General features: G+C 43.6%; 1 protein-coding gene across 1 annotated transcript in view; it reads right to left on the bottom strand.

Moving 5' to 3' along the window:
- The window catches only part of MPZL1 (myelin protein zero like 1), a 60,418-nt gene that overhangs the window by 7,557 nt on the left and 30,271 nt on the right, over positions 1-22,590 (bottom strand). Inside the window, exons 2-5 of the mRNA XM_059073490.2 lie at positions 14,974-15,140; positions 9,713-9,926; positions 8,840-8,972; positions 6,249-6,351 (exon numbers count right to left, since the gene is read on the bottom strand). Coding sequence (XP_058929473.1) covers positions 6,249-6,351; positions 8,840-8,972; positions 9,713-9,926; positions 14,974-15,140 — 617 coding nt within the window. The remainder of the gene's footprint in view (positions 1-6,248; positions 6,352-8,839; positions 8,973-9,712; positions 9,927-14,973; positions 15,141-22,590) is intronic.

The following is a 22,590-nucleotide window of genomic DNA, read 5'->3' as shown; positions in this document are numbered from 1 at the left end:
CTGTTCCACTCACTGTCCTCCATAAATACTTGCCCCCCCCCTTTTCTTTCTGACTGCACCACAAGGCATGTGAGATCTTAGTTCCCCCACCAGGGATCAAACCCATACCCCACCCCCGCACTGGAGGCATGGAGTCCTAACCACTGGACCGCCAGGGAATTCCCACTTGCCTTTTGTATACAAAGCATTAACCATTTCCAGAAAAGGATCTAGAAAACCAACTGTTTGTAAGATATATTCACAATAATTATTTGAAACCAATGTCATTCAAAGCTAAGCGTTACAAAGAAAGATTTGTAGTTATCTTTTCCCTAATGCCAGAATACTCAGACTCTAGGTAGCGCCTACCTAACACCCTTCCCAACTCAATTTCCCTCTCTGTTTGCGGGAAGAGCCCTAATTTGGTTCTGGTGTGCACCTTTCCTTCGCTCAGGTAAACGGCTCTACTCTCCCCTGCTCCCAGGGGTGAAGCCGATCTGTCCCCCTGCAGATGACTGGAAGGGGCATCAGCATGTGACCCACTCCGCCAAGGGGACTAGGAAAAGTTTGCTGGGGAGCCTCAGGTAAAGATTTTCCTCCATAATAAAAACCAGTGGGAGGAGATTCCGCTCTAGGAATTCAGCTCAGGTGCCTTTTTTTTTTTTTTTTTTTTTTTTTTTTGTGGTACGCGGGCCTCTCACTGTTGTGGCCTCTCCCATTGCGGAGCGCAGGCTCCGGACGCGCAGGCTCAGCGGCCATGGCTCACGGGCCCAGCCTCTCTGCGGCATGTGGGATCTTCCCGGACCGGGGCACGAACCCGTGTCCCCTGCATCGGCAGGCGGACTCTCAACCACTGCGCCACCAGGGAAGCCCTCAGGTGCCTTTTTTCATGAGCTGCCTGAAACCATGGCAGCCACTCTGAGGCTGAGGGAAGGAGCCTGAGAACAAAGACAATATGCAGAGGATGAAGGAATAAAATGGAAAGAACCTGAGTCTTTATGACATTGCTGGGCCTCTTGGGAGTTAATAAACGTCTTACTTGTTAAAGGTACTTTTAGTCAAGTCTTCTGTTACTAGTCTTCCAATTATAACAAAAATAGTGGCCAGGGCTTCCCTGCTGGCGCAGTGGTTGAGAGTCCGCCTGCCGATGCAGGGGACAAGGGTTCGTGCCCCGGTTTGGGAGGATCCCACATGCCGTGGAGCGGCTGGGCCCGTGAGCCATGGCCGCTGAGCCTGTGCATCTGGAGCCTGTGCTCCGCAACGGGAGAGGCCACAACAGTGAGAGGCCCCTGTACCGCAAAAAAAAAAAAAAAAAAAAAAAATAGTGGCCAAAGACAGATGAGTAATATAGTGCACTTAATGTCCTGCCTGGCTATATTATGTTTCATCTTTTGTAAATTTCCTTCCTGGAGCACTAATATTCTTTCTCTTCTGATAAAATAACTTTGAGTTATTTATTCATCCAAATAGTAATGACTAATGCTATTAGACTCTCAGATGATGCCTGCAGGTAGAAAATGGAAGGTTTTGATGATCAGGGAGCATGTCATGATAGAACCCTTGGAAGAAAGTCCCAAGGGGTAGTTTGCAAATATCCCTACCATGCACCCATTTCACAGATCTGATTGCAATGTGGGCAGCAACTGCCTAAACCTCTCCTTATAAGGCACAGTGTACCATGGACTCTTATAATTAGTAATGGAAAAATGAGAAGGGGCTTAAAGATCAACTTGCCCCAACCCATCATTTCAAAGATAAGGGAACAGATGTTGAAGTTAAATAATGCCCTACAAGTTAACACCATGAGCTGGACCCCAGAGTCAATACCAGTTTGTAACACATCACTATCCTTAAAACACTAAGATGTCTATCTAAATATGAAGATTTCCTCAAGGCTGTTTTGTCAGGATACATACATAAAAAAATTCTCCATATCATAGAAAAGCCTGAAAATGACCTGAACAACCCAGAAGACTCTGAGGTTCTGGAGGGCAGGGACTGGGTGATACTCATGCCTGCATTTCCCACGTCCAGTTTACACTGTAAGTATCTTGTGCACTCACATGTGTGTGTAAGTGATCAAAGAGAACATGCAATGGAATGATTGAATTTTCAAAACAATTGCTACCTTTGGTTGTGCTCAACTTACAAAAAGTACTTAATCTCATAAATTACCTAATAAGATGAACATATCAGGTCAAGCCAGTTTTTCCTAAACCGTGAAACCTTTTCTGCCTCAGTTTGAACAACTGAAGATAGAGTATATCAAAAGGATCCTGGTAAGAACAACTTCCATAAAAACCCTGGTGCTCTGACACAGAGGTGTTTCTGATACACACACTGAAGGTGGCGTGTGATGGCAAGTAAGAGCACACACGAGCATCACCTAAGGCCCTGTAGCGCTTAGGAATTTTGTGGAGTATCTGAAGCAAATGTTTTAACCCCAGGATAGCAGCCCCTGTTCCAAGTTGACCACTGAATGCAAACATAAATAAGACAAAAATTGGGGGCTTCCCTGGTGGCGCAGTGGTTGAGAATCCGCCTGCTGATGTAGGAGACACGGGTTCGTGCCCTGGTCCGGGAAGATCCCACATGCCGCGGAGCAACTAAGCCCGTGAGCCATGGCCGCTAGGCCTGCGCGTCCGGAGCCTGTGCTCCGCAATGGGAGAGGCCACAACAGTGAGAGGCCCGCATACCGCAAAAAAAAAAAAAAAAAAATTGGAAGGTATGTCTCCAAGGGAATCACACAGTCCACTTCCAAGACTCGTGTGGACCGAGAAAGGCTTTATAAGTTCCAGAAACAGGTAAGGCAGAAAATGTCTTTAACAAGTTGTGTAACTGTAAAATAAAAGGTACAGTATGACCTGATGAAAAATAACCAAGTAAGACAAAGGGTCTTCCAGGTACATGTCACTGAACAGAAACACTGATTTGCAACATGTTAGAGAAGAGGCCTTCAAGGGCCCGCACTGAGCGCAAAGGAAATAACCTAGGAGTCAACCGTGAGGCACGCTGCGGCTTTCCTCTCAAAGCTGACCTGGTGTCATACTGCAAATGCTGAAAAATGATAATATAGATTGACACAGTGCTTGAATTGCTTCTCACTAACCTCCAGAAAACGCCGCAGAGTCAGGCCTGGGCAAAACCCTGGGGGTTTACTCACAGAAGAGCTGAGCCCATCTCTGACTCAGGGACAGCAGTCACAACAGGGTGGGGTCTTGGTGCTGAAAACAGGGCGGGCAAATCCACTAACTGAACAGGGAGCCCTCCTCCCTCCTTCCTCTGCTCCATTCCCAAGCAGGAAATCAGAGGATTTCTTTCTGGAGAAATCGACTAACCCAAGAGAAAAGACCTTAGCAACTGATACTTAGGGGTCCCCCAGTGAAAGCCAGCCAGCACTTTATACAGTGAAGCCTACTACCCAGTAGGCTCTGTCTCTGCACAAAGAGCACGTGATCAGATCCCAGTGCCTTCAATACGAACGATAACCAAGGATCGTTGGGCATTTGAGGAAAGCTTTTAACGTGAAAGACAAAAATTATAAAAGAAAAAAGGGAATTCAAAAGAAACAGCAGGGCTTCCCTGGTGGCGCAGTGGTTGAGAGTCCACCTGCCGATGCGGGGGACGCGGGTTCGTGCCCCGGTTCGGGAGGATCCCACGTGCAGCTGAGCGGCTGGGCCCGTGAGCCATGGCCGCTGAGCCTGCGCATCTGGAGCCTGTGCTCCGCAATGGGAGGGGCCACAGCAGTGAGAGGCCCGCAAAAAAAAAAAAAAAAAGAAAGAAACAGCAAAATCCAGTAACAGAAGAAAACGTTTTTTAAGTACATAAAACAGAAGAAAAAATGATATGCTCAGAGAGATAAGACAACGCATCCATGAAAAGTACAGGTTATCAGAACCAGAGAATAAGCAATAGCTCTTGAAAATTAATAAAAAGATAGCAGAAATTAAATATTTAATAAAAGTTGGAAGATAAAGTTACAGAAATTTTCTAGAAGAAACTGCAAAACAGAAAAAATTAAGAAAACGAAAGGACTGCTCTAGATGATCTAATTGCTAACAGGAATTTCCAAAAGAGAGGATAGAAAATGGAAGGAGGAAATTTTCCAAAGAATAATGGAAGACAATACCCTAAAACTGAAGGGAAGAGTTTTTAGACTGAAAGAGCCCACTGAGTAGCCAGTACAATGAACAAAAAAGGCCCACAATTTTATAAAATTTCAGAGCATGAGGGATAAAAAAGATTCTAAGAGAAGGGGAATAAAACTGGTCCCACCCGAAGGAGGAGGAATCAGAACTGTATCAACTTCTTAGCACTGGAAGCTACAAAAATCAGCAATGCCTCAAAATGCTGAAGGAAAATGATTTCCAACCTGGAATCCTACCCAACCAGATTATCAGTCAAGCTTGAGGGAGGAGAATAAAAACAATTTTAGACCTGCTAAAAACAAATGTATTATCTTACCGTTTTGGAGGTCAAAAGTCTGAAATGTGATTCACTGGGCTAAATCAAGGCATCAGCAGGGCTGCATTCCTTCTAGGGGCTCTAGGGAGAATCTGCTTCCTTGCTTTTTCCAGCTTATGGAAGCTGCCTGCATTCCTTGGCTTGTGACCCCTTCCTTCATCTTCAAAGCCAGCAGAATAGCATCTTCGAATCTCTGGCTCTCACCCTCCTGCCTTCCTCTTATAAGAACCCTTATGATTACATTCAGCCCACATGGATAATCCAGGAAAATCTCCCCATCTCAAGATCTGTAATCACAGCTGCAAAGTCCCTTTTGACATAAGGTAACATATGCCATAGGTTCCAGGGATTAGGATGTGGACATCTTTAGGAGGTCACTATTCTGCCTACCATACGAAGCCTCAAAATTTGTATCTGCTGTGCATCCTTTCTCAAGAAGGTAAGGAGGCCTCCCCAAACTCTTGATTTCCACCTCCTCAATTCCGTGAGACAGGTGAGCTGTTTCTGTTTTCCCCTCAGCACTGCAGCCTGGAAAATGTCTTGAGGAGTAAGCTGGGATGATCACAGGGCTCCCCTCATTTGTTTCCCTTCTCTTAGGAATCATGGTGCTGCACAACCTGTTTTCCAATGTCCAAAGTCCATTGTTTCTTTTTTTTTCCTCCCAGTTTGTTTTCAACAGGAGAACAACGCCCATGGCACTTCAAGGACAGAAGAAAAAGTTTCCAAGGCTTCTTTAGGTGTTATGCCTACCTGTAACTCTAACGCCTTTATTCACAACCCTATTCCCATTCACAATCCAAATTAGTGAACTGAGGTTATACTACATAATCCGAGAAAGATAGTCGGAGAGACAAACAGAATGAGAGAGATGGACAGACAGATTAGGAACAAGTAAGGAGCCTGATGTGGTGAAAGACAATGCCTAGAAATCTAGGTTCTCACCCCAATTCTGTTGCTAACTGGGTCTGTGCTTTTAGGAATTTAACATCGCAATGCCTCAGTTTCCTCACCACGTATGACAACTGTGAACGAAGACTGTGGAATACTTCTTCCACAAGACACTGGTATCCTTTACTTCCTCTTAAATCCACCCGCCCCACTACACCCTCAATCCCGCTTCCTCGGGGTAAAGTTATAACTGGCCACATTCCTTCTAATGCTTTCTACCCCAGAAGACCAGAATTGGCGCTAAGCTCGGGAATTTCTGCCATTTATAGTTACACCAGCATGGCCAAAACACAATATTAACCTCAATGCCAGAGTCCATGCTAAATTCCAAATGGAATTTATTTCTTCTCTGTACTTTCTACAAGAAGTAGAAACTAAAGCCTTTCCTTTCCTTGTTCATCGAGCCTACTAATTATTCAGATAAATGCTTCCTTTCAATTTCTCCTAAAGAATTCATACAAAATAACTTTGCTGTTTTATTACCAACACCAAAATCAACTTTTTCCTGTGAAATCCATGGCTTATAGAACACCTCAGTATAGAATCTAGTTCACTAGCTTTATTTCTTTGAGCAACGAAGGAAGAAGTATTTACATCTGACAAAGTCATTTCCTCATTTTGCTTGGGCCAATCTGTTAGTGGTGGTTTGGTGGAAACCTTTACTCAAGTCAGATTCTTCTCCACATACCTTCCTGTGGTCCTCCTAAACCAGCCCTTTACGTTCCCCTCTCTTTCTCTTGCTCTCTCTCTTTCTGTCCGTTTCTCACAGCTCGTTATTCTTTCCCACACCCCACAATGTGACAGAGCACCAAACTGCAGAGCATGGCACGGTGGGCAGAGCTGCAATCAGCCATTACCTGGTGAGATCCAGAAGGCAGGCTCTTTACTAGACCCTCTGTGTCGGAGGGGGACTTCCGTGGAGCCTGCTTAACCGGTGACACATTCTCTGATGTATTGCAGCTGATGAATTGGCAATTTGGAGAATGTGAGAAAAAAAAAAAAAAGAATTAAAATAAATGGAAACCAAAAATATAGAAATGCAAGTGATGACAAAATGAAGTAGCAGATGTATAAAAACAAAACTCAACAAAACAATGAGTATCAAAACAATCACATATCTTGAAACTATTTTTTAATCCCTGACACTAATTCTTCCAAGTCAGTGAAGCTACCCCAGGGGAGGTACGGAATCCAAGGTGGTGCAATCTCTTTGCCCCAGTTTACAACAATGATATCTGCCAGATGGGATTCTGGCTACAATGTACATTTATCCTTTTGCTTCTTTGGCTTTTTCCCCTATCATAAACCCTGCTCTGGGATACAGGTTTAAAGGAGCAAGCTATACCTTCTTGATAGCAATTCGCTTTTGTGATCATCAAAGGCAAACCTCTTCTGAACGTGCTTCCAAAGTGACAGATACAGATCCAGGCTCATAGTCTTGGCTTATCTCATTCCTTCCATTCCCTAGGTCCCCAAAGTTTGTTTCCCCACCAATTCCGCAACCAAACCAAAGAAAACCCAGGAAGTCATGGACGATAAGAAACTGTGGAATGCCACATCACACGGGCTGAACTTTTTCAGGGGCAGCAGGTCTTCAACAGCAAGCCCTATCTCCTAAATAAACCAGGGAAAGTGAATGCCAGGAGGTAACTCATTAGGGATTCCCTAATGGGCTATGTCTTCAGCAGAGCTTCAATCCCTTATGATGTACTCTTTAAAAATCTTAGTGTGGAGAGAATCACATTTAAAGTGTCATTTACTAAGACCAAAGCATACAAAGCATTCTGCAAACTGTGCCTTCTCTGAACCGGGAGGCTATATGTCACAAACCAAAATGGTTTGAGTATTGTAACATAAAGAGTCTAACTCAGTAATAATACAACTCAAGTATAAAAAAACTAAAACACACACACACACACACACACACACACAGGCATTTTATATGAAGAACATATATGTTCAGATGACCATAAAACCTGACAACCCAATTTCATTGGGATGGTACACTCAACATGTTTCTAACACAGACACATGACATATTTGTGGACAGACCATGACAGCTGTTGGGTTAGCTCAGAGCTGGCTAGTTAGTTGTTGACAAGGGAGATGGGCTGAATACATACACATGAATATTAACAGCAACGGCCAATGTGATTAGTTACCATGTGTCTAGTGGGAGTGGAAGAGGAGACCCAGCCCTGTTATAGTCCCAATGTGTCTGTCGTCTATGTCAGCTTTTCTTAAGAAGTGGAAGATAGGCAGGATCTGATCCCGGCACACCAAGGTAGAAAAGGCAGGGGAGGGGGGAAAAAAAACCAAAGTAAGAAGAATAGCAGCATTCACGATGCCATGCAGAATTGTAAGGCACACTTTTCCGTGCCTTTATTAACCCAAAAAGCATGAACTACAGAGACCGGCGTGTCGCCACCCTGGATTAGTTTCATGTTGAAAACCAATACTCCGGTTATATTTCATCATAAACCACTCACCATGCAAGGGGGCAGGTACAGTCAGCAGAATAGAAACATTCCAAGCAAATGATACCTGAGTTTGAACACTTAGACTCCTGAAAACACAGCACTCCTAAAAAGTAGAGCAGCAGAGCCCAAAGTGAGAGGTCCCCACCATCCACCAGCCAGGGAGTCCAGGGCATGCAACCCTCAACCACAGTCCCTTCCGTGCACCGGGGACGCAGCTCGTGCTCCAGCAACTGAAACCCAGCCTCACTCTCAGTCTTACCACACGAGTTCTACCAAGCTTATACAGGCTAGCTTTCCAGCTGGAGTGGCAAAAACAGAGGGTTCTTCAATTAAACACACACCCTATGCTCAAACGTGTTCTCTTCGAGAAGCCGCAAACAAAACGAACGTCTACTTTTCTTTATTGCTGGTATGTTTTGATGTTCAACTCTTATTAACTCAGCCTGGATGAGTCCAGCCGTGCATTCGAGAATGGTCAAAGCAGTAAACCTCCTTACCAAACTACAAACAGGGAAAGCCCTGCATCATCACATCAGGTAGGGGTCATTTATCAGCATACTCCTCTTATTATTATTATTATATTTACCTAACTGAAAAGAAGAACCGTATGAGATTATTACCTAGAGATCAAATTAAACTCGTATTAGGTAAGTGATATGTGTGACTTAATAATGCTAATTTCAGAGCGGATGATACTGCAACACAGAGCACAGACTACTGAGCAGTCCGTTGCACCAAACCTAAGAAAGAAACTGAAACAGGGATTAGTGTCAGAGTCCACGTTTAACGGCAGGCCACTGATCTCTGCTTGCCCATGTCAGAACAGCTTCTAAGAAGAGGGCTCGATTCTGACATGAAAGCTAACAGTAGCTAATTCTTCACAATTCTTTTCCCATAAAACGTACAGAAGTTTTCATAAACTCTGATTCCTTCCCTCCACCCTTCCCCCCAGCAGCAGAGCTTCTTACCCGGTATAATCCCGTTTAGAGTTTTTCCTTCTATAGAGGACAGCCAGAATCACGGTGATGACCAAAGTGAGACCTAGGACCACGGCAGTAACTATACCCACCACCACCCAAACTGGAAACGCGGGCAAAATCTCTAGAGAGAAAAAACAAAATAGGTTTAAGGTACATGGCGACAGAGAGAAGAAATGGAATTGTATTAAGTTAATAAACAAGTGTCTTCCTTTAGCAATTACCATACACTATTTTCTTATCCAAATTATGAGATCCTAGTACCTAGTGGATGACATAGGAACATTAGCTGATAAAGAATGAGCTTTAGAACTAAAAACATTTCTATATACATAATCCCTCTCAATGCTCTAAAATCAAAGAAAAGCTGGGGATGTGAATTTACCTCAATCTATTCTCCAACAAAGCAGACTTTGTCTCGAAATGAGAGAGCAGAACCTGCATTTCCTGCTTATTCTCCAAAAAAGGTGAAGAAATAGCTATACTGTTTCTGCCAATGTTAAAGCTTTCTCCTGGAGAATATTAAAACAATATTAATCTCCTTCTTTCCCAATACTCACCCCATCCAACTATAATGAATCTGGTCTTACTTCTAATTAACAATGAAAAATTCATACTCCTTTAATCTGATCAATATGCTCCAGACAGCAGGTATATAAATGGAGAAATCAGCCACTCCGGTTGCAATGAGTTCCCTGACCCCCAGGCATGTTCAGTAGAGCCACAGGTCTATGAAAACAGGGAGCATAACTGTATGGCAGAAATACCCCTTTCAAACACACCCTGAAATGTAACTCTTGTTCTCTAACTAAGCATGAGATAAAGGGGACTGCATCATTACTGCAAAAATACTCAAGGAAGTACCTTTCTCTACAACATAAAGCCTTATGTGTCCTGGCTGGACAACAATGTCAGGAGGATTTTTGACATCACAGATGTAGGTGCCATTGTGTATAAACTGCATATTTTCTATGTTGATTGATGCATCTTTCTTGTCGAGGTCTCCGGCCCAACTGATTCTGTCCTTAAATGGTGGATAATTCCCGGCATACACTTGCCCTTGGGAGTAGTGGAAAAACTGCAATTAGAAAAAAAGAACACATGAGCTATTCTCAAAGGTAGATGTTCTAAACTCTAGTATAGGCATGCTGTGAAGGGTTCTTTTAAAAAAAGACTTCATCTGAGGAGCTCCAATCAAGATGGCGGAGTAGAAGGATGTGAAAAAACGACTTCATCCAGAAAGAAATGCCACATCATATTACAAATCTCAAGTTATAGAACCTAAGCCAGACAGGGATTTAGAAATCATGGAGTTCAACCCTGTTTCAGTTGGAGAAATAAATGTGTACATTCTCTCTAAACCTCTCAATAGCCCAGTGGTATAGCAATTACCACCCATATTTTTATAATAAGAAAATGGAGACTCAAAGAAAGCATTTGCCCAATGTCACAATGACAATAGGAGGTGGATCCAGAGTCAAAGTCAGGACCACCTGACTCTTCAAAGCCAATGCTCTAATGGACACCACGATTGAGCCCAGTGAATCCAAAGGTTTCAGCCGTAACTCAAAAAGCTTACCATTAAGATACGCAAAGTCATCAAGAAAAAGAAGCCTAAATATCGCAGATCAGTTAATCTGATGGGTTACCCAGTCTTACTTATTGGTTTCCTACAGCAAAGTCATGGATATGTGAAAGGAACACAGCCCAGACAACCCAAAATGTTCTGTCCGCCTTTGCAGGTTCAGCCTTTAGCACCTTTCTCTTTCCACTCTCACTCTCTCCTCAGACCTGCTTTCAGCAAAGGAACTCATTTCTCAAAGTAACTTTGTCAAACCCAGCCCCCCGGAAGTAAGGTCAGGCCTGGTGGGTGGAGATCTATCCTGATATGTGGCTTCAATCCAAGCAGCTCTGCTAGAGGCTACATGTCTTTGTTTGTATTCACAGATGGGGCAATAGTGGGGTTGGGGAGGGTGATGGAAATGAGCATTAGTCAACCACTGAGCTACACGGGCAATCCAAACACAACATTTTCAGAACCTTTTGTGGAAGCTGAAAACCCCTGTGCAATCTCATCCATTCCTATGATTTAATGGCCATCTACATTTTGTTAACTTGCAAACCTCTCTCACGCACAGTGCTTCCTGGAGCTCTAGACCCCTGATCCAACTGTCTACTGCCTCCACCCTCCAAGTCTGCCACCTTCTCCTATAAACTCTATCTTCTACCTGTGTATCCCATCTTGACTGATGGCTACGTGCCAGTCTCCCAAACCATAAATTTTGGAGTTATCATTAATTCCTCTGTCTTCCTCCCCATCCAATTAATTTCCCAATCCTGGGACTTCCCTGGTGGTCCAGTGGTGAAGAATCCACCTTCCAATACAGGGGATGCGGGTTCGATCCCCGGTTAGGGAACTAGCATCTCGCATGCCGTGGGGCAACTAAGCCCACGCTCTACAACTACCGAGCTCATGTGCCTCAACTAGAGGCCACATGCCGCAAACTACAGAGCCCACACGCCCTGGAGCCTGCGCGCCACAACTGAAGAAGAGAAAACCCGCAGGCCACAACTAGAGAGAAGCCCGTGCACCGCAACGAAAGATCCTGCATGCCGCAACTAAGACCTGACGCAGCCAAAAGTAAATTAAATAAGCAAATAAATAAATAAATAATCTTTAAAGAAAAAAAAATCCCCAACCCTGTCAATTCCATCTCCTAAGTTTCTCTTTTCTATTTAATTCCCACTGATAATACCTGATTTTTATGTCCTCATCATCTTGGGCTATGACCTCTTAACTGGTCTCAAGCTCCTCTAATCCATCCTCCACAATGCCTACATGATTACTGGGAAAAAAAAAATTAAAAACCATTTATCAAACATATACCCTGTGTTTAATATAACTAATGCTTGTTAGGAACTACGAAGGCTCTGAGATTTTACCCTCCCTGCAAGTCTGCCACAGGTTCACAGATGCTGGCAGAAGATATAAGACTCCTGGGAAGTCTTTGTTCTCATGAAGAAGACTTGGAGACAAAGGACCCTATTACTTACAAACAGCAAGCAGCATGTTTTTATCTGTGGCCCCTGCCCTCCAAGGCCTATAAGGACGGCATGGAGGGGCTTGGGTGGATGCTGCATGTGCAGAGGCTCGGTATCACAGCTGAGAAGCCCCACGCTTAAGAAACCCAAATCTTTTATAATGGCCCCAAAGGGAGACATATTTCTATCTTGGACAGTAAGCAAACCTGTCCTCTGCTCCAGAGGGAGACTGGAGCTCCTAGCTCTGCCTTCCAGAGCTAGTCACTGAACAAGAAAGGCAGCCAGGGCCTCTGCTTGTAAGATGGGCAGAAATGGGAAATACCATGCAAAATAACACTCTGAAACTCCTAACCACGCTGCAAGGTGAGATCCACCTTGCCAGATATTTGACAAGTGAGGAAAGAGGCTCAGAAAACCTTAGTGACTTACTCAAGGTCACAGGTCTTGGAGACAAGAATTCAAAGCTTAAGCTATTTCCATTATTTAATGCCTCTCATGTCTGATCATATCTTGCCTGCCCCAAACCCTTCACCTCTCTTCTTTACCAGGAAATAAACCATAAACTCTTAGCTTAGCAAACAAGTCCTTCTGTCATCTGGTCTCTGCTTTCCTTCCTACCTCATCTACAAATATCCTCTGAAGCATTTCTGAAGCAGCAACATAGACCTACACTACACTCTTTCCCACCTTTGGGTCTCCGCAAACCTCTCCCTCATCAGACTGGGTGCCCTCTGAAGGCAGGGTACAAGCTGTATTTCTCTCTGTGCTCCTCCACACTTAGCACATCACAGGAACTGTATATGTTTGCTGAACTGCACTGATTAGTAACACTTTGGTGAAACCAGTAAGAAAGAGAGAAATGAAACAGTAAAAAAAACTCACACACAAAAAGGGACTAGATCTCCTTATCAACCAACATTTAAGTAAAAGCCACAGTGTTAAAACCATGAGGGACGCTAAAGGTGTAAGATAGATCTCTACCCTCAAAATGCTTACATTCAAGATAAAGAAGAGAAAAACTGTCATAGCAAGGGACGTTCTCTCACAGGAGTGGCCCAGATAACATGGGCAGGGAGTTTTAAAGAAGAGCTAAAAAGGTCAAAGAGGTCTTATGGATGGATCACAATGTGAAGATGGGATACAACTTAAATGGCAAGAGTTCAGAAGTGGAAAAACAAAGCATAAAGCACTTTTTACTAGACTGAAGGAGATCACATGAGAGAATAGAAGTGGGGCTAGAACAGACAAGCACTGTTTGCAATGGGAAACTATGAGGATTCTGACTAGGGCAGTGGTGAGGTGAAAGAACTGTTTTAAGACAAGGCATCTGGTAGACTGTAGGACTGGGTTGAAAGATGGATAATTTGAAGTGGAGGAATAACCAAGGGGGTTGCTGCACAAGTCCCGGCACTCAGTTTTTATCACTTAATGGAGAGCGGAGAAGCAGGAAGGCTGACAAAAAGCTAGATGCCAGAAACAAAGTAGGAAGAGCCGGCAAATGTTCTTATTTCTCAGGGTGGGTGTGAGGAATAGAAGGGAAGAGGTAGTGGATGGGGAAGGAAAGGACAAACCCCCACCCCCAAAAAACTCAAGATTTAAAAAAAAAATCAGGTCCCTAGAAGAACATAATTACCCAAAAAGAACTAGCACAGAAGGGAAACAGAGGGGAGAAAAGATGAGCTCTGTTTTAGACATGTGGACCCTAATTCCACGGACCAGAAAAGCCATATCTGGTATGTTGGGCTTGATTTTACTTCTCCTGAAAATTTATAAAAATGATGAGCATCCTGCTCATCTTATTAACTATGCCCTGACATTTGGGAGTTAAAGGATCCTGTATCAGTAACTGAACATTCTGGAATTAACTATAATCAGATTGGTGTGTAAGTATAAATTGATTAGCTAAAAAATACAGCATGTTTGGACTTCCCTGGTGGTGCAGTGGTTAAGAATCTGCCTGCCAGTGCAGGGGACACAGGTTTGAGCCCTGGTCTGGAAAGATCCCACATGCCGCAGAGCAACTAAGCCCATGCGCCACAACTGCTGGGCCTGTGCTCTAGAGCCCGTGAGCCACAACTACTGAGCCCATGTGCCACAACTACTGAAGCCCGCGTGCCTAGAGCCCATGCTCCACAACAAGAGAAGCCACCGCAATGAGAAACCCGTGCACCACAACGAAGAGTAGCCCCGCTCACCGCAACTAGAGAAAGCCTGCATGCAACAACGAAGACCCAACGCAGCCAAAAATAAATAAATAAATAAAAATTTAAAAAGAAATACAGCATGTTCTTAATATTAAGGCTTGGGGTATGTACACCTGCTTTGACCCACATGACAAGAATGTTTTGAGCATAAGTAAAACTGCTCTTTGAAGGAAAGAGCATCTGGGTGTCTTCCTGATGATGCTTTACTTTCTGTAGATAAAACAATGTCCCTCACTTCTAGTCTGGCAAAAGATGTCAGTGGGAAATCTTCACAAATTTAAATAATTCTTTGGGCTCTCCTGGGTAAATCTGTGTGTTTAATTTTGCATCTATAGGATACATGTTCCACATTGATGCCATATTTATGGGAAGCAAAAGAATGCCTCTGACTCTGCTTCCCCATGACACTTGTATGGGATCCTGCTCTCACTCACTCTGGGGCTGTTTTACCCAGAACCATACCCACTTGGACCCAGTGAGGAAGTCATATAATTTTGTAATCTCTGACTTTACCTCACCTTTCCTTCCTATTCAGACACAACACCCAAGGGGCCTTCCTTTTTATAAATCCTGAGGGACACAGGTCCACTCAAACATTTGGAAATCAGGCATACATTCCAACCCAGTATATAGATAGATAGATAAGTAGATAGATAGATAGAGATATCAATATCAGTATCAATATAGATAAGAAGCTGCATTTAAGAGATACTGAATTTATTTTTTTGGAGAGTCTGAAGCAAGAGAAGGGCCTTGAAGTCTCTAATAGATAACAAACTCACTCATTTTGCAAGTGCAAAATCAGAAGAATGGATCATTAATCACACTAGAGCAGTAAAGAACCCCCGTGAGGTACGACCAGCAGACAAGCATTCCTACCGACACAGTGGTGTCAGTCCCCTCTGGCTGGAAGCTCCAGGAGACTGAGGTCAGCGTGCCGGTCGTGTTAGTAGACTTGAACTTGCATGTCAGCTTCCCTTGTGTCCCATTTGCCACGAAGATTTCTTTTGGTGTATACACCTCCAGGGCCGATACACCAGCAGTCACTGGAGAGAAAGGAACAAGGAAAGCTTAAGAGTAGGATTTAGCATGAATACCACTGTGCATATTTATCAGAGGACAAAGAAAAGATACAAGAACGTTACAAGATGTATACAGTAGGGGCTTCCCTGGTGGCACAGCGGTTGAGAGTCCGCCTGCCGATGCAGGGGACACGGGTTCATGCCCCAGTCCGGGAAGATCCCATATGCCGTGGAGCGGCTGGGCCCGTGAGCCATGGCCGCTGAGCCTGCGCGCCCGGAGCCTGTGGCCCGCAACAGGAGAGGCCACGGCGGTGAGAGGCCCACATACCACACACAAAAAAAAGATGTATACAGTAATCCATCACCACTGGGTACTATACATTTCTGGCAGAATATTATATTTATATAGCCAGGTATTTCCTACAAACTAAACCGCTGAGAGTCTGGGATTTTTGTTTTCTAATAAGAAGACATTTTTACTGGTTCAGTTATACCTAATATTTATGTTTTCTTTTGATTAACAGACTATTTTTCAGAGCAGTTTGAGGTGTGCAGAAAGTAGGGAGTTCCCATATATTCCCTCTAGCTTCCCCCAAGCCCCAGTTTCCCCTATTATTAACATCTTGCATTAGTGTAGCACTAACGTTGAGAATATTCTATATTTGGAATCACTCAGTAAATGTACCCTTTTCAGATTGGCTTCTCTCACTTAGGAATATTAATTTAAGCTTCCTCCATGTCATTTTGTGGCATGAAAGCCCATTTCATTTTATTGCTGAATAATATCCTTTGTACGGATGTACTACAGTTTATCCATTCATCTACTGAAGGACATCTCATCATGCTTCTCTGATGGTCTGTTTTTAATGATGTGGAGGCCATATTTTTACTTCTTTAAATAGTTCTCATATTCACCTGCTACATTTCAATTTATATCAAGTTGATCTTTTCTCATCTTCCATATATAAAGCAATTAAAACTGTTTTAGGTAAGATATCACTTTATTTTAAAGCCATGTTTATTATTTAACTAACCCTTTTCCTGTAAGGTATTTAAGGCAAAAAAAAAAAAAAAAAGCATCACATATCTTGCTTTCATTAGTGAAATCTTACCTACCTCTGGATTTCAGTGTGCTAGATACATGTGTACTCAAGAAATAACTGACCACACTGGGTCATATATTCAATTTACTCACTGAGTTTTTTCAGTGAGCCTAAGACCAGGAAGTAGTAATTAAAATGTCTATCACTTGGCATATAAAAATAGCTCTTTTTCTGAGATCTACAGTCAGAGGCAACTGCAGGAATTATTAAGGATTCCTGCTAAAATAAAATAATCTTCACGCAAAAAGAGACCCTTTCATGGACTAAAGAAGGTTAGAAAGAAACTTATTTGGCCTAAAAGTGGAAACAATTAGAGCTAATATAGAAGAGATTAAAAACACCCATTTTAAAAATAAGGTTTTTTTTAAAGAAATAGTGGGGAGAGAATCCCTATCTGCAGTGTTCCAATTATTCTTAGAATGTAACAGACAAGCAGAATAAGGAAGGGTATTGTCACCCAGGACTGATGGTCATATTCAGAATTTTTTCTTCCTGAGGTCTTAACTGTGACTCCAGGCCAAGCAGAACAAGAGTACTCCCCCATTTCCTCCCAACCATCTTCCAAATGTTTATCCTCACCACACAATGGGCACTTTTGGCCATTCTTCTAAATAAACTGATAGCCACACTGCATCAAGCAGATTTTTTTCTGCTAAAGAGGGTGGATTATTATTATAGGGAACAATGGATTATTATTCGTGGTGCAAACCTCAAAACAAGCCCTTCTTTTAAACAAGAAGCAAACAAAAGACAGTTCCTTGCTATTGTGGGTAGGCAGAAAAGCAGTCCCAGGGCACTTGAGTTCAAAATGAAGGACAAAGCATAAAACTGGACAATTTGACCAGTTTATTCCAGGAAGCAGCACTGGTTTGTAACCCTTATTTACTCTGTGTGATTTTGACTAGTTTTCTCCACTGGGATGAGCACTCCGAGGAAAGCCACAGTCTTTAAAGTCAACAAATAAAGTTTCTCAAGGATTTTCTCAAACCAGTTCCCTGCTACAAGGCCTGGCTGCAAGAACTGTTACCCTGAGATGTTATTTAATGATGCAACTAGGCCAAGTGCCCAAGTTTACAGTCATGGAATTTTGACCAAAAAGACCAACCAAATGCCTAAATGGGCTTTTAGACAATCTATTTAAGACAGACAATTTAATTATGCCAAAGCTGGTTAATAAACAAGTGGCTTTTAAAAACAACAATGTACCATCACTCTTTGGCTAATTTGGACATGCAGCTGTTAGAGCCAGGAAAATAAATCCCAACTCTAGCCAGTCAGCCAGTTGCAGAAAAATAAAATAACTCCATACATAGCTAGTTAACTTCCTCTTATCCCCCCTGGCTTTTTCTCCCATTCTTGTCATAATTCTTGGAGCTTCCATTAGTCATAGGAAGAACCTTCCAAAACTCTGATCTCTTTGTTTATCTTATCTTCTCCAATGATCTTATCCTCGGGCCTATCCCAGCTGCTAATTCCCATAATCATACCCTAGCCCAAGGCTTCTCAACACTACTGACAATGGGGCCAGATTAGTCTTTGCTGTGGGGCTTGCCTCTGCTGTTATAGGATGTTTAGCAGCATCCCTGACCTCTACTAGGTGTCCTAGCAGCTTTTCTCGTTCCAGCTGTGACAACCAAAAGTGTCCTTAGACAATTGCAAATGTCCCCTCCTCAGGGGCAAACTGCTCCTGGTCGAGAACTGCTGCCCGAGACCCTATCATTAATACCTGCTCCCTCTCCACAATCTTAATTTTCAGGCTCTCCACCCTCTAGATTGACCACTTCTGACTTTCCAGAACATTTCCTCCAATACCCTGAATTTTATCAATCCGTCAGCCACGTTAGAACCCAGAACCCATCAGTCCTCCAATCCTTTTACTGTCTCATCCCCAGCATGTCTCCACTTGTCCTGCTCGGATTAGATCCATGGTGCAGCACAAGACTCATCCCCTGGCTGCACCGTCAGCTCCTCTGCCTCTCTCTCCCGTCAGCACATTCGCCTGGCCAGACCTCAACTCTGGTTAAGTCCACTTCTCTATCCGTTCTGCATCTCTACCAGGGTGGCTGACCATAGCTGGAGAAAAGCACACAATCTCACTGACTGGTTTCACCTTACATTCATGACCGCTAAGTTCAAAGAGGGGACCCTTAATGGTGCCCAGCAATCTCCCACATTTCCCTACTCCATCTAGGCTCCGCTCTCCTAAATGACTATTTTATACTTTCCTCTCTGACCTCAACTGTGGACCTCCTCCTGCTTCTCTCGCTCAGCTGATGACTGTGCTTCCTGTTTCCCTAAGAAAACAGAAGCAATCACAAGAGACCTTCTCTGTGTCCCCAACCACATCCTACCTTCACCTTCTGCATCTGTGCCCTGTCTTCCTATGTGGGAAATGTCTGCACTACTCTCCACTGTGCACTGGATCTCATCTGCTCTCACACACCTAGGGGCACTGATCCAGCAAGTCTCCCTTTTCCTCCTGAGTATTTCATTCTCTACTGAGTTACTGCCGTCAGCCACAGAAGGATATACATTAATCTCCCGACCTTAGGGGGAAAAAAATCTTGACCCTGCATTGCCCCACAGCTAAGATTCCTTTGCCCTCCTCTAACTTGTACATCTTGAACGAACTGTCTGCGGTCACTGTGCACAGTCTCCCTCTCCTCCCACGATCTCCTGAAGAAACCCAATTCAGGCTTTCATCCCCAGCACTCCACTAAAACTGTTCTTGTTAAGGAATCCAACGACCTCCATGCGGCTGAACCAACAGTTAATTCTCAAATCTCATCTTATGGATCTGCCTGCATTTGATACAATCGATCACTCCCTCCTTTTTTTCCAGTTTGGCCTCTGAAACATCACCCACCCCCTTTTGATTCTCTCCTCATCTCATTACCTGCTCCTTTCCTAGTCCCCTGACCTCTACATGCTGGACAGTCCCAGACCATCCCTCTGGCCTCTTATCCAGTCATTCTCTTGGTGACCTCATCTGTACATCTATCGATTTTGGCTGCAACATGTGGCATGCGGGAGCTTAGTTCCCCAACCAGGGATGAAACCTGCACCTGCTGCTGTGAGAAACCAAAGTCCTAACCACCGGACCGCCAGGGAAGTTGGTAACCTCATCTAGTTTCAGGGCTTTAAATACCTCCTAAATGCCAATGACCCCTCCCTGTACACACACACACACACACACACACGTGCATACGTATTCAAATGTTTATCCAGCAATGTCACTTGGATCTAACTGGCATCTTAAATTTAACAATGTCAAGATTGAACCCCTAATTCCCACCTCCAGACCTGCCCTTTCATGGGCTTCTCCATTTCAGTAAAGGACAACTCCAGACTTCCAGTGGCTGAGGTCCAAGCTCTGGACAACTCTCTTTCTCACAACTTAGCTCTAAGCCATCACAAAACATGTGTCTCTACAAAAAACATATCTAGAAGTTGATCTCTCCATGCCCTGTCAGTGCTACCATCTTGCTTCGGGCCATCATCGGCTTTCACTCAGGTTATTTCCATGACTTCCTAAGCTGTTTCTCTCTTCCACCGCATCACTTAACGGCAGCCAATCCACAGAGAGGCCAGAGAGATCTTGGTAAAATGCAAGTCAGATCTTATCACTCCCCTGCTCAAAACCCTCCACGTTCCCCACATCAGCCAGGATCAGGACTGGGTCCTCAGAGTGACCCACAGAGCCTGATGTAAGCTAGCCCCCGGCCACCTCTCAGACTTCATCTCCTACACGTCTTTCCTAAACATGCTGAGCAGCCACCCTGTCACATTGTTGCTCCTCTGCCTGTGAATGAGAGCCCCCAGGACAGACAGTGCTCTGGACAAGGAGACAGGAAGTCATGATGACATGAGAGCTGAGAGAAGGGCATTCAAACAACAGAGCTGCTGGGAGTCAGGTGCTCTGCACAGCTGATCTCAGGGAGAAGTTTCAGCAGAGACCCGTACTTAAAACTGCACGTGGTAACCACGCACATCATAGAAGCCCTAAGTGCTTACAGCAGTTTCTGATCAACGGCGATGAGCACGAACGCCAGCAAAGTTTCTCCTATGTGGGGAAAGAGAAGGAAAGCATAGATCTGCCCCTCAGACTACATTCCATGCAGCCCAAGCCAGGGATGAATTCACTGGTTTCTTAAACAATTGGGAATGGTTTGCTTTGTCAGCCTTTTCTTTTTTTTAAAGTGACTAGGGGTATTGTGGAAGTACATAGTAAAATTATTGTGAAATTCAGATGGCTTGTCTTCAGAGTCATAAAAGAGTTTTAAGGGGCTAGTTAAAATGGCTAAAGAACGCAAACATATAGAGCACTGAGATGTAGAGAAACTATTGTTCTAATCCATGTCATCCCCTGTCACTGAAGACTGGACTCCCAGTCTGAATAAGATATTTCATAGGTTTTTTTTAAGCCTCAGATTTACCATTATGGTATAGTGGCAAAAATCACTGTGAAAAGTATTAAAACTTTAGTTTAAAAACTAATTGATGGGGCTTCCCTGGTGGCGCAGTGGTTGAGAATCCGCCTGCCGATGCAGGAGACACGGGTTCGTGCCCTGGTCCGGGAAGATCCCACATGCCGCGGAGCAACTAAGCCCGTGAGCCATGGCCGCTGAGCCTGTGCGTCCGGAGCCTGTGCTCCGCAACGGGAGAGGCCACAACAGTGAGAGGCCCGCATACCGGAAAAAAAAAAAAAAAAAAAAAAAAAACAACTAATTGATGGGGGGGAAAAAAGTCTCCTGTTGAATCTTGGAAAAACCAATTGCCTCAGGAATAAAAACATAGAAATGAAATAAAAAGATTAAATGATATACACATGGTTTTACAACCGGCCAACTTTGGATTCTGAGTTACATATTAACTTACAGATAAACTTCAGAATGGTAACAGGAGCTGAACTTACTTTCTTCCTGGGGAAGGAATCTTGCTAAGTTACACTACAGTTCAAAGGGCAAGAAAACATATAAACAAAAACTCTTCTTCTGATGTGCTCTGGGAAACAAATTTCTAAAATGCACCACTTTTGTTGCCCAAAAGTATCATTTAGCAGTGGAGTGATAATGACCCTCAAAGTAGGAGTTCAATTTAAATGAAAAAAGCCTGCAAAATCATTTGACAAGTAATCAAAAAGTTTGTGCAATCAACTCACTAAGGGTCATTTCTACAGTAGTCAAATATGATACCCCAAACTTGATACTCTTCCATTTTGGATGGAAACCTGAACACTTTAGGGGAAAAGCAGGGGTGCGGGGAGTTGGGTGCAAATACAGAATACAAACATCCATCACAAGCAGAAAAAAAGCAAATTCAGGAACGGTTTGCACAGGGGCTTCCCTTCCCTGGTGGCTCAGTTGTTGAGAATCTGCCTGCCAATGCAGGGGACACGGGTTCGTGCCCTGGTCTGGGAAGATCCCACATGCCGCAGAGCAACTAGGCCCGTGTGCCACAACTACTGAGCCTGCGCGTCTGGAGCCTGTGCTTCGCAACAAGAGAGGCCACGACAGTGAGAGGCCAGTGCACCGCAGTGAAGAGTGGCCCCCGCTTGCTGCAACTAGAGAAAGCCCACGCACAGAAACGAAGACCCAACACAGCAAAAATAAAAATTAATTATTTTTTTAAAAAAAGAATGGTTTGCCCAAAGGGCTGTTTCCTGACATGATCTATTTCAATATTTTGAATTATTGAAGTAATACAATGTCAATCATGTCTCATGTTAGTACATGTCAGGGTGACCTTTATGCCAGTAAATTCAAACTCTGATACCACAAAATCATTTAAAATATACTGGAGTGGCATTATTACCAATGAACAAACACTTTCATGGCCTAGTTTAAAATAACAGTGTTTTCATTGTTATTGTTAAAGCAATTCCTTGCCATGTTACTGCTGGGTCCACGTGTAATACACCCTTGGTTTGTAAAAATCTTACCCTTTTAACAAACCCTGTTAAGATTTTCCTTGAAATTGAAAGGCTTTTGTTTTGACTTTTTTTTTAAAGTACTTTGATGTTACCAGTATATTCTCTTTAAAAGAGTACAATCAAGCAATTTATTCAAACAGCTTTTCTTGTTTGCTGTTGGTACACAGTGATAATCTGATAGTGTAATATCTCCTAGTGCAAGCGTAAATATGACCTTTTAAAACATAGTAAAAGAGAGGGACAAAAGAGAACACTGAACACAAAATTCAGACTAGTGGTTATGATTGGAATGGGGTGTATGGAGCAGGATGTGTGCAGCACACACTGTTGGTCGTGTTTAATTTCCTAGGCTAGGTAGTGAGGGCATGGGAGCTTTTTTGTTTGTTTGTTTTGTTTTTTTGTGGTACGCGGGCCTCTCACTGTTGTGGCCTCTCCCGTT

Source organism: Kogia breviceps, chromosome 1, assembly GCF_026419965.1.
Source record: "Kogia breviceps isolate mKogBre1 chromosome 1, mKogBre1 haplotype 1, whole genome shotgun sequence".
NCBI lineage: Eukaryota > Metazoa > Chordata > Mammalia > Artiodactyla > Physeteridae > Kogia > Kogia breviceps.
This window is presented reverse-complemented; position numbering and strand designations above follow the sequence as displayed.